This window comes from Microtus oregoni, unplaced genomic scaffold, assembly GCF_018167655.1.
Source record: "Microtus oregoni isolate MIOR12 unplaced genomic scaffold, Mior012 000005F_ref0000423, whole genome shotgun sequence".
NCBI classification, from domain to species: domain Eukaryota; kingdom Metazoa; phylum Chordata; class Mammalia; order Rodentia; family Cricetidae; genus Microtus; species Microtus oregoni.
Genome location: NW_024543064.1, coordinates 29,510,225 through 29,520,838, shown reverse-complemented (window position 1 = coordinate 29,520,838; position 10,614 = coordinate 29,510,225). Strand labels below are relative to the sequence as shown.

Here is a 10,614-nt window from a genome sequence, read left to right as displayed (position 1 = left end):
TGAACTGCCTATGCCCCGTCCACAAAAGTGCAAAAGGCAGATTTCTATGGTGTTCATATTTATGGTCTCTGTGACGCTAAAGATAAGAACGGGAGTTAAGAAATCCTATGAGATCTGCTGTGTCCCAAGCTTGTTGAGGACCTGAGCTGTAACAGTGAGTGAAATGGATGAGCCTCGTAACCTCATGGACCTCTCTGCTGGAGAGATGGACTTTAATTAAATAATCGTGCATGGATAAAACAGTAAGACAGTGTGTGGACACAGGAGTCTGGGAAAGTAAACAGCAGGGACCATGTGACAGACTAGCAGTTCAAAAGGGGGGCTCCTAAAGGAGGTGGCAGTTGAGTGGCAATCTGAAGGATGGCTGACGTCGTCAGGCTGTGGTGGGGCGCGGAGGAGATGGATTGGACCAAAGATTTCTAGACTACAGAACACACACGCGAACGTAGGAGAATTAGTGTATTCAGATTGGAGCGTGCAGAGCAAGAGACATCTGAATCGAAGAGGTGACAGGAACCAGTTGGACCAACCAAAGGATGATGTTTTGGGGTCTTAAAAACATTGAGAAGCCACGGGGGGGGGGTGATTTAAGAAGGTTAAGATCAAGTGTGCATTTAAATGCTCGCTCTGCTGGTAGTGGCAGGAAAAACAAGTGCACTGGGACCAAGGGAAGGCTCTTCTTGTAAGCCTGTGGGTGAGAGACAGAGGGCCATGGAGAACAAGAACACACACACGAAACTAGAAAAGGCTCAATCACAGAAAGCGCCAGAGAACTAGAAGCTGGGGGCGACCCTTACTGAGATGGAAATCCTAGGTAGACAAGAAACAAGTGCCGGGCAAGCTCATGAGCTTCTGTTGAGATGTTTGTTGGGGTTCCAAAACAGCAGGGGAGGCACCTTGCTCAAAGGTGTGAAGCGTAGCATCAATAGGGTTGGGTCCTTGGTGCTCTCCAGGGAACCTCTGCCTTCTGCGAGGACAGCTGGAGCAAAAAGCCATTTGGAGGGGAAGCAATTGGGGTCTCTAGCCAAAAATCTGGACAGGAAACCCCTCTGCTGAATCTTTGTAATACAACTATCGGTGTTGGAGCAAACATCCATCATTCATCCTGGGCTTCAATAGGGAGCCACAGGCATAGGAGGCCTCGTGCCTCCTGGGAGGCCAGACCACTGTCCCCAAGCGTGCGAGAGGAGCCTGTGACCCAGATGCCGCCTCCACCTCGCCCCCGGCCGCGCCGCGTGGGAGGAGGCGGCAGCTGCGGGCCGGGCGGAGGGCGGGCGGCGGCGCTCCGGCCCGTGGGAAGCAGCGGCATCTGCGCTTTCCACGCTCCTTCCCAGCGGCTAGCTCTGAAATCCAACCCTCCCGGGCCGGCCCGGCGACCGCTGGCCCGCGCCCTCAGTCAACCCGCCCCTGGGATCGGGTTGCAGGACCCGGGAAAGAGCATCTCGGTTCGCGGTTCCCCGACGGTCGGCCGTCCGCAAGGGCGGGCAGGGGGTAGGCGAGCTACCCACGTCCGCCAGAGGCTGACAGACAGGAAGCTAGGCGAGCACAGAGGATTTGGCACCAGACAAATGGGTTCCGGGGAGAAATGAGAGCAGGCGACCCCTTCGCATGCTCTGTGTCCCTTCCTGGTCTGGGAGACTAGAACCACCTGGGAGCCCTACTCCACCCACCACGCATTCAGGTCCTGGCCTGCTTCCAGCTGGGCCTTCTAGGTCAGCCTAGGCCAGGGAGATGGTCCCTCAGCTCTGAGAAACTAGCCTTTCTCTTTCTCTGCAGCCAGATGGCCAGACCGCTGACCACCCCCAGCCCTTCGCAGATGCAAGCCCGGAAGAAGCGCAGAGGGGTGAGTGAGCAACAGGCTTTGAGGAGCGCAAGCGGGGTTTTCACTGAATTCCAGGAGGCCTTGCCCATCATCCCAGCTGACTGGACAGGTTCAAACCCAAGCTCTGCCCATTGCAATCCTGGTGGCTGGGTATGCCACCGCCCCTCCAATGTCTTGCTGCTTCTTCTGAGTGACAGGGAGCACCTACCTCAAAAGACTGACTTGTACCCAGGTGGTGGTGGCACACACCTTTAATCCCAGCACTCGGGAGGCAGAGACAGGAGGATCTCTGTGAGGTCGAGGTCAGCCTGGTCTACAGAGGGAGTTCCAGAACAGGCTCCAAAGCTACAGAGAAACCCTGTCTTGAAAAACCAAAAATAATAATAAAAATAATGCCCTTTAACCCCTGCCTCAACCTCCCAAACGCTGGGATTGCAGGCATGTGCTACCTGGTTTTTGCAGTCCTGAGGATTTAGTTCAGGCCTCATACATGCTAAAGGCAAGCACGCTACCAACTGAGTAAATCCCTAGCCCACCAAGGGCAGTTGTGAAGAATGAGTGCATTCCTGTACACTCTGCTGAGCACCTGACAACGGACCATTAATACTCTGGTTGTAGTCTCCCCTCTACCCAGAACTTCGTCCTCTGTGTGGATCAGGGAGGTGCAGAGGGGAGCCCCCTGCTAGCAGCTCTCTATCGTACCCCCCCCCTCCTTGTCCTGGGGATCCAGAGGCCTGGGATCTGGCAGGAGCCAGCCATTCACTTACTCACCAGAAGACTTAGGCAAATTGTTTTTCCCTACCTCGTATTCTGCCTCTAAGAAGTGATGGATTATAATTTCTACCCATCTATGAGGTTTCTGTTGCCAGAATTGTGGGGAAAACAGAGAGAGTGTGAATGAAGGCCTCTGCAGTTGGGGAGAACAAGACCCAGCATTCTTCAGGGGTTCTCATGATCCAGAAACTGGAGGGCTAACTCTGGCCCGGCGGGGTCTCCCAGGTCTACACCGGTGCTGAGGCTGGTGCCCCCATGCTGCTAGGCAGTGCCCTGCTTTACCTATGGGGAATGCCGTCCCTACAGACCAGGACAAGAGGCCTCAGTGCTAGTGCCAGCTCTGCACTTTTACTGTGTGACATTAAGCAAATTATTGTCATCCTGAACTCTCGTTCTCATCCTCCATAAATAAGGAATAGATTTATCCCCCAGGAAAAAAATATCTCTGGGGAAAATGTGAGTCAGTGTCCGCAGGGCACACTGGAGAGTGTGATGAAATGCCTTCAGGGAACTTCATGTCACTGGTTTTCAGATCATAGAGAAACGGCGCCGAGACCGCATCAACAGCAGCCTTTCCGAATTGCGACGCTTGGTGCCCACGGCCTTTGAGAAACAGGTATGTGACATTGCTGATTGGGTAGGAGGCAGGGTGCGGTTCCTGTGGTATCGCTTACACAGAGCTGTGATCATTTATAAATAGCTGTCCCTGGGGTCTGGGCACTTGTTGAAGATCTGAGTTCATATCCACAGCAGCCAAGTCGAACATGGCTGTGCACACCTGTAGCTCCAGCACTGGGAGGCAGAGACAGGCAGATTCTAGGAACCAGGACAGTGAGGACTTGGGTTCAGTCTAGGTCTCCCGTTGTGGGAGGAGAGAGATGGCTCTAGCAAGCTGACCTCTGAGCTACACACACACACACACACACACACACACACACACACGTGCGCGCGCGCACATGCCCACACACACAATTAATTCTTAATATGTAGGGCTAGAGAAGCAATCCAGCAATTAAAAGCATGTGCTGCTTTCCAGAGGACTAGAGTTAATTCCCAGCCAGCAGCTCACAACTGCATACAACCCCAACTCCGGGAGATCTGATGGTGTCTTCTGGCCTTTGCAGGCACCTGTACACACATGAGCATACATTCACACAGATACACGCACTACATAGAAACAATAAAAATCTAAGAAAAAATAAGATGGAGGGCAATAAAAGGATGATACTCTATATTATCCCCTGGCCTCCATATGTGTACGCCCACATACACAAGATGTGCATGTGCCACACACATGTGTATACACACATGTATGCATAGTTGTCACTGGCCAGGGGACAAGGGGAATAGATGATTATTCTTAGCAAGGTGTCTTGGGTATGGTGGCTTTATACCTGATGTGTTCCTTTGGGTTAAATCCTAAAAGTGATCCTGAGAGGCAGGGATCACTGCACATCGCACCTAAGGAAGTGAAGGGCAGAGCTGTCATGTAATATCTATCTACTATTACACGGCTAGTACATAGCTGAGCAGAAACAGCACGGAGCTGTATCACGTGTCTCCAGACCTTTCTAGAGCTCTTTGATAGTAAAACAGGCCACTCAGGGAGTAAGCAGCTGTTGTTGAACATGGTGCGGGGCATAAGGTGGAGAGAGACAAATGGTTGTATCAGATCGCCCCAAAGATCCTTACCCTGTGCTCAAGGCTCAGGTCACACGGCATCTGCCTTCCCTTAGGCCAGGAAGTCCAAGTCGGCCATTCCACAGATGCTCATTAAAGCCTTCTCAGAGCCAGCAATGAACTAGACTTGGTGTCTGTCTTTAAGGGACTGGCATGGAGAGTCTGACCCTCAGGTTTCCCACGGGGGCCAAGGTTCCCTGGAGGCTTAGGAAACATCCCCAAGAGAGAACGGAGGAAGGGCAAGTGCTTCAGATGCTGTGCTGGGACCTGGGGAAACTGAGGTCGGAGGTGGGTTCCCAGGATAGCAGGTCTGTGGGGCAGGTGATGGTGGATAACAGCTGGAGTCCAGTGAGGGAGAGGAGGCCGTGGAGACAGATGAGTCTTTCTGGGAGAGAGGTGGGCTGACACTCACTGAGAGCATTTCAGCAGAGGGGCGCCCAAAAGGCAAGGTGGAAGGAGACTAAAGAGGTCTCCATCAAGGCAGTCGAGTCAGGGAGGGATTTTAGGAAGCCCCGCAATGATGCGAACAGGCGGACTGAGAAGGGAGCTGGCGAGCACCCTTTCAGACTTGGAGAGCTTGGACAGAGGAGCAGCCCGAGTGGTCAGGGCGTGGGAGGAAATCCTAGCGGTGAGTGTGGATGGGGACAGGAGGGCAGTGAGCCACAGCAGTCACCTGCAGGCTGCACCCTCTGCCTTCGGTACCCACAGGGCTCCTCCAAGCTGGAGAAGGCCGAGGTCTTGCAGATGACGGTGGATCACTTGAAGATGCTCCACGCCTCCGGTGGCACAGGTACAGTCTTACTCATACTACGTGTACTTTGCCATAGGGCCGTAAGGATCAACGGGTGAGCTCAGACTAGTAGACAAAGTAGGTTGTCATTGCCCTTCTGTGGAAGGACCGACTTAGATTCCAGCCGCCATTTGCCAAGCTCCTCTCTCTTCTTATGTTCTTCCTTGGTGTTTGCTTTGAGCAAAGGGTTTTGCTCTGGAGCCCACACTCAGATTCACAGATCCTCCTACCTCAGCCTCTAGAGCTCTGAGATGAGAGCAGCTACAACGAATTGTTTCCCTTCCTTCATTGTCCGCATCACTGCTTCCCGCATCTCCACTTGGCCTAACCCTTTCTTCAGTTGACTCCTCCCAATCAGGATTGTTCTGTGCAACAGGCTTCCAGAAGCCCCACCAGCAAGACCTGGTTAACAGGTAGACAGCTTGGATAAGCAAATTTTCACCAGAATCCCCATCTTCAACTAACCTGAGAGTTTAGCCACAGACATCTTGCTGATGTCTCTGGGCGTCGGCCTCAGCTTCTGGACTGCTGTTGTATCTTTGGCAGCACTGAGGAGCCAGTTGTTCTCATAGCAGGTGTCAGAGCACAGGAGGAGGCAAGCCATCCCATCATTTCCTTAGTGCCTTCCCTTAAATCCGTGGAGCAGCTATGACCTTTAGAAGGACTCCCGGGTGAACGGAAATCTTGTCTCGAAGTTTCTAGATGTGTTTGGTGATTTCACGATCAGGAAGCCTTCAGGCTCCACAGACCTTAGCTACAAAGATGTAAGGCTCAAGAACAGCTTTCAACTCTGGGGGAGAAGAGTAGCATTTTAAGTGATCGGAATCCGTGCTGCTTGGCAGCGGCACCTGGGGACAGGCAGCACCGCAAGGTCTCCCCGAAGGAGGCATTAGACTGTAGGAATTCACAAGTTTTTCAGACCTACCCAATAACTTGAGAAGTATGCCAGAGGAACACACTCCTAGCAGTGGCACCCAGCAGGGAGATGCCTCAAATTATATTCCTGGTTATCCTATTAAAAGGGAAGCGGTGATTAGCATGTGGGCAGCGCTTTCAAATGTTTTCACTTATCTCACAAGATCCAGAAAGGAGGGGGCCGGGGGCAGCTGTCCTCGCCACTCTGGCTCAGGCTAATGGCGAGGTCAGAGAATTGTGGTTGGGAGTGCGGGCTTTTGATTTGAATTCTGGCTCTGCTGCTTCTTAACTCTGTGGCTTAAGACAAATGGTTTTATCCTCTCCGCCCCTGGGTTTCTTCAGCTGTAAGGTGGGTAAAGTACAAGCGTGTTCAGGATTGAATTAGACCCTGGGGTGAAATGTGCAGTGAGTGTGAACTCAGCAGACGCTTGTTTAAAAGAACAGCCTAGCCAGGCATGGTGGTGTGCACGCGTAACCACAGCTCTCTGGGAAGTTGGGGCCGGAGGATCGGGTGTTCCAGATCATTGTAGGCAACACAGTGAGTTCCAGGCCAGTCTGGACTATGAGAATGGCTATCTAAAAATTAACTAACTAATTAATTAGGAGAGGCTGAGGATGTAGCTCAGTTGGCAGATGCTTGCTTGCTATCCGCAAAGCCTTGGCTTCAATCCCTAGCACTGTATTAACCAGGCATGGTGACCCAGGCCTGTGGTCCCAGTACTTAAGAGTGTGGAGACAAGAAGATCAGAAGGTCAAAGTTCAACTACATAGTGAGTTGAAACTCAGCTTGAACTACATTTGACCAAGTCTCAAATTACATAAAGAAATAAATGTTTGCCGGGCGGTGGTGGCGCACGCCTTTAATCCCAGCACTTGGGAGGCAGAGGCAGGTGGATCTCTGTGAGTTCGAGACCAGCCTGGTCTACAAGAGCTAGTTCCAGAACAGGCTCCAAAACCACGGAGAAACCCTGCCCCCCCCCAAAAAAAAAAGAAATAAATGTTTAAGCGGGCCAGCGGTGGTGCATGCCTTTAATTCCAGCACTCTGAGTTTTAGGCCAGCCTGCTCTACAGAGTGAGTTCCAAGACAGCCAGGGCTACACAGAGAAACCCTGTCTTAAAAAACAAAGAAAGAAACTCGTGTGTGTGTGTGTGTGTGTGTGTGTGTGTGTAAGATGAAGAGCACAGCAAACACAGAGGTGCATCATCACACGGCATAGCCAAGTCTCACCCCAAACTGCCCAGACTCGGCAGTCTCCTGCTGAGCTGTCCTGTCCCTCCAAGGGTCCCCAGCCATGAACTAGTCAGGAGTCAGTCCTGCTGCTCCTTCTCTGTCCAGAGGTGGCTGAGAGAAGGGCAGGTATGTAGAGGCAGTAGAGGTGTGGATGCCTGTGTGGACTGTCCACCTGGGCTGCCCATCAGTGACATCAGGTCAAGAGAGAGCCCTTGCCTGATGGCAGCCGCATGGGGTCAGGACATTCCAACTGCGTTCTGAGCTGGAGGATGAACCCAGATGCAGCAGCAGCTGGGCCAGTGGCGAAAGTGATCGCTGTGTTTCCATTTATGGAGCGGGTCCGAGTACCGTTTCGTTTCACCCTCTCTACTCACAGCAGCAGCGAATACTACAGCAACAAGCATGACTTCCATTGCCTCCCCATTTTCAAGCTAAGGAAAATGAGGCTTAGGGATGCTCATCCGTGGCCAGTTTGAGTGGCAGATCCACGATCCAAACCCAGCTCTGGTGGCTCCTAAAGGCTTCACCACTGCACAGTTGTGCCTTCTCCAAGAGGCCTTCTCCTCTGATAGCTGCTGCCATTCCCTCCTCCCCCCAAACCTGCCTCTCTTCAGAGTTAGTCTGCACCTTCTATAGGTGCTGTCTTCTCACAGGCGTCTGCTTAGAGAAATTACGTGGGCCACAAGATTTTCTTCGCATTCATGTTAATCACAAGTGTGAGGAAAATACATTTTGTGTCACAGCGTGGTTTCTTGTGCTTTATAATGGGAAACTGGGACTCAGAGAGGTGAAGAGATATGTCCCAGGGAACGGGGTCATTATAGACTACGTAGGTGGGGCAGTCACACAGGGTATCTTCCCCCAGGCCCTGTGCTTCTCTCCCTGGCATGCCCTCATGGTACTTTACTTACAGGGTTCTTCGATGCCCGAGCCCTGGCTGTTGACTTCCGGAGCATTGGTTTTCGGGAATGTCTCACCGAGGTCATCAGGTACCTGGGGGTCCTGGAAGGACCCAGCAGCCATGCAGACCCTGTCCGGATTCGCCTTCTCTCCCACCTCAACAGCTATGCAGCTGAGATGGAGCCTTCCCCCACACCCACTGGGGCCCTGGCCTTCCCTGTGTGGCCCTGGTCCTTCCTCCATAGCTGTCCAGGCTGGCCTTCCCTGAGCAGCCAGCTCGCCATTCTGGGAAGAGTGCCTGGCCCTGTCCTCCCCAACGTCTCCTCTCCCACTTACCCCATCTCTGCCCTCCGGTCCACACCAGTACACAGAGTGGCTGGTACCATCCTGCCAGCCCGGAGGAATCTGTTGCCTAGTCGAGGGGCAACTTCCACCCAGAGAGCCCATCCTCCTGAAAGGCCAGCTGCCCCTCTCCCCACAGCCCCTGGTAGCAGGGTTGCCAGAAGCAACCATGTGCTCTCTGTCCTGCCATCGTCTTCCCCGACAGCCCTTGGAGCTGGGAAGTCTGATGACAGTCCATCCCCTTTGGGGCCAACTGGGAGGCCACCAGCAGCGGTGCTCTGCCACTCCTGGGTCTCTGAAATCACTGAAATTGGGGCTTTCTGAGCTGACCCCCTACACCCATCCCCTAGAAATGGAGAGCGTTGCTATTCTCCCCCAGGAGCTCTGAAAATGGCGCCACCTTTTCTAGACCAGCTTCAATACAAAGGCCTCTTTCCTCCCCCATCAGAGCCCTCCCAGGCCCCTACTCACGACCCATCCTGTTGCCCGCCTGGCTCCCGTCACCTTTTCAGAGCTCAGAACCTTAGTCTCATTTCCCACAGGCACAGATGAACTACATGGTGCCTGAGACCCCTGAGGTACTGTGGACCCAAGACTCATGGCCTTTGAGTCTGGAGTTGAAGCTTTAACCTAAAGGCTGCTCCCATGATGAGGTGGGACTCGCAGTCCTGAGGACTGGTGGGATTCAGCCACCCCCAGGCCAACAGGATGGAATGTGCCGTCTGCTTCACTTCCTGAAGACAGAATTGAAGCAGTGGCTGTTGAGTCGTCTCTGTGGCCCCTCCCAGAACAGGGAAGCACAGGACAAATCTGTTCTCCAATCAGTTAAGGCCTGCAGCTACCATCGTCCCAACTTCAGACGCTCGCGTGACTGACTACCCACTAAGGCTTGACCAGCCAGGCCAGGAGGATTCCCCACAGCAGCGGAGCTCTGGCGGGATGTCCCTACCACCAGGTCTCCACAGTGCTTCAGACAGGAACCGGGGCTGAGAGAGAACAGGAGAGCACCGCTCTCTCCTTTTCTCTTGGGTACCGTCCTCTGGGACTGTGACCCTTCCCACAGGGTGCGGACGACTGTGGTCCTGATGGTGGCACTCTAAGAAGCATTCTCTTGGGATTCGGCACCAGACATCTGAGCCGCCTGGTTTGCATCCGGCTCCCAGAGCCCAGACTGCTGCCACAGCCAAGGGCTGTCAGGCGGGATAAAAATAACTTGGAGGAGGGGGAATACAGGCAGAGGCGGCTGGGCTCTTCAAGGTCATGCAGCGGGGTCGAGGGCCTGAGAGCCTGCTTGCCCACATTTCACACAGCTGCCTCCGCTCAGAGGCCAGCTCACTCCCCAGCTCCGCCTCAGGCCACTTGCCTCTCTAATGGGAATAAATGGCCAGTGGATCAGGAGAGACTGAACTGACATTTAGGGTCGCCCTAGCCGGGGACAAAGTGTGGAAGCCTTTCTGTCCTCTTCGGTGAACACTTGCTTCCCACGGTCGTCAGAGCTGTAGTAAGGAACCTGTGGGCACAAAAGGAGCGTTTACCAAACCCTGGGAGCATAAAGGTCATATCAGAAAAGTGGGACAGAGGGCAGAGGTCATCTGAGTGACCCAGAAAGAGTTTATGCATAGGCCTTGAAGAGATAAAGACTTCTTCACTCCTTAGTAGAAGCAAGTTCTTTAATCTTGCTGCCATATTGGACCCGTCTGGCATCTCTGTGGAGTGCATCATCAGCCCACTGAGAGAGAGAGATCTGGGGTGGGGTGGGGTAGAAGAGCCATGCAGGTTCCTGGGGCTGCGGAGAGGTGATAGAAGTCCCTGGATATTAGGGTCTTACCGCGGGCATGCAGTTTGGCAGCTTCCTAGCCAGAGGTTCCGCGTTCACTCACAGGTGTGCTCTGGGAAACACATTTCCATGTTGCAGGTACCTGGAATGTAACGCCGTGGAAATAACGGCAGAAGTGGCCGAACCCTCTGAGCATTCATCCTGGTTGGCCTTGGGACATTTTCCCGGGAGACTGGGCGGGTGACCTCTCCCCCACTCCTCAACACCCAGCTGAGTGCTCAAATCTCCTGTTTCTAGTCCCGAGCCTTTCTGGTGGCCCCAGCGCTCTCATTCCACTGCAGGGAGTTGCAGAGAAGCAATAAAGATGTTTAGTTCTGGAAACC

General features: G+C 53.4%; 1 protein-coding gene across 1 annotated transcript; it reads left to right on the top strand.

Moving 5' to 3' along the window:
* Nucleotides 1-1,783: 1,783 nt before the first annotated feature.
* On the top strand, nucleotides 1,784-10,222 carry Heyl (hes related family bHLH transcription factor with YRPW motif like). The gene is made up of 4 exons (XM_041652751.1): nucleotides 1,784-1,843; nucleotides 3,129-3,212; nucleotides 4,985-5,066; nucleotides 8,126-10,222. Exons 1-4 carry the CDS (start codon nucleotides 1,817-1,819, stop codon nucleotides 8,776-8,778), a joined length of 846 nt encoding a protein of 281 aa, XP_041508685.1. The 5' UTR covers nucleotides 1,784-1,816; the 3' UTR covers nucleotides 8,779-10,222.
* Nucleotides 10,223-10,614: the final 392 nt, after the last annotated feature.

Bases quoted from the DNA above. Each gene is read 5' to 3' on its own strand.
- Heyl (XM_041652751.1), top strand. From the start codon at position 1,817: ATGCAAGCCCGGAAGAAGCGCAGAGGG. The intron at 1,844-3,128 runs GTGAGTGAGCAA...ACTGGTTTTCAG, and splicing joins CCCGGAAGAAGCGCAGAGGG to ATCATAGAGAAACGGCGCCG. The intron at 3,213-4,984 runs GTATGTGACATT...CGGTACCCACAG, and splicing joins CCACGGCCTTTGAGAAACAG to GGCTCCTCCAAGCTGGAGAA.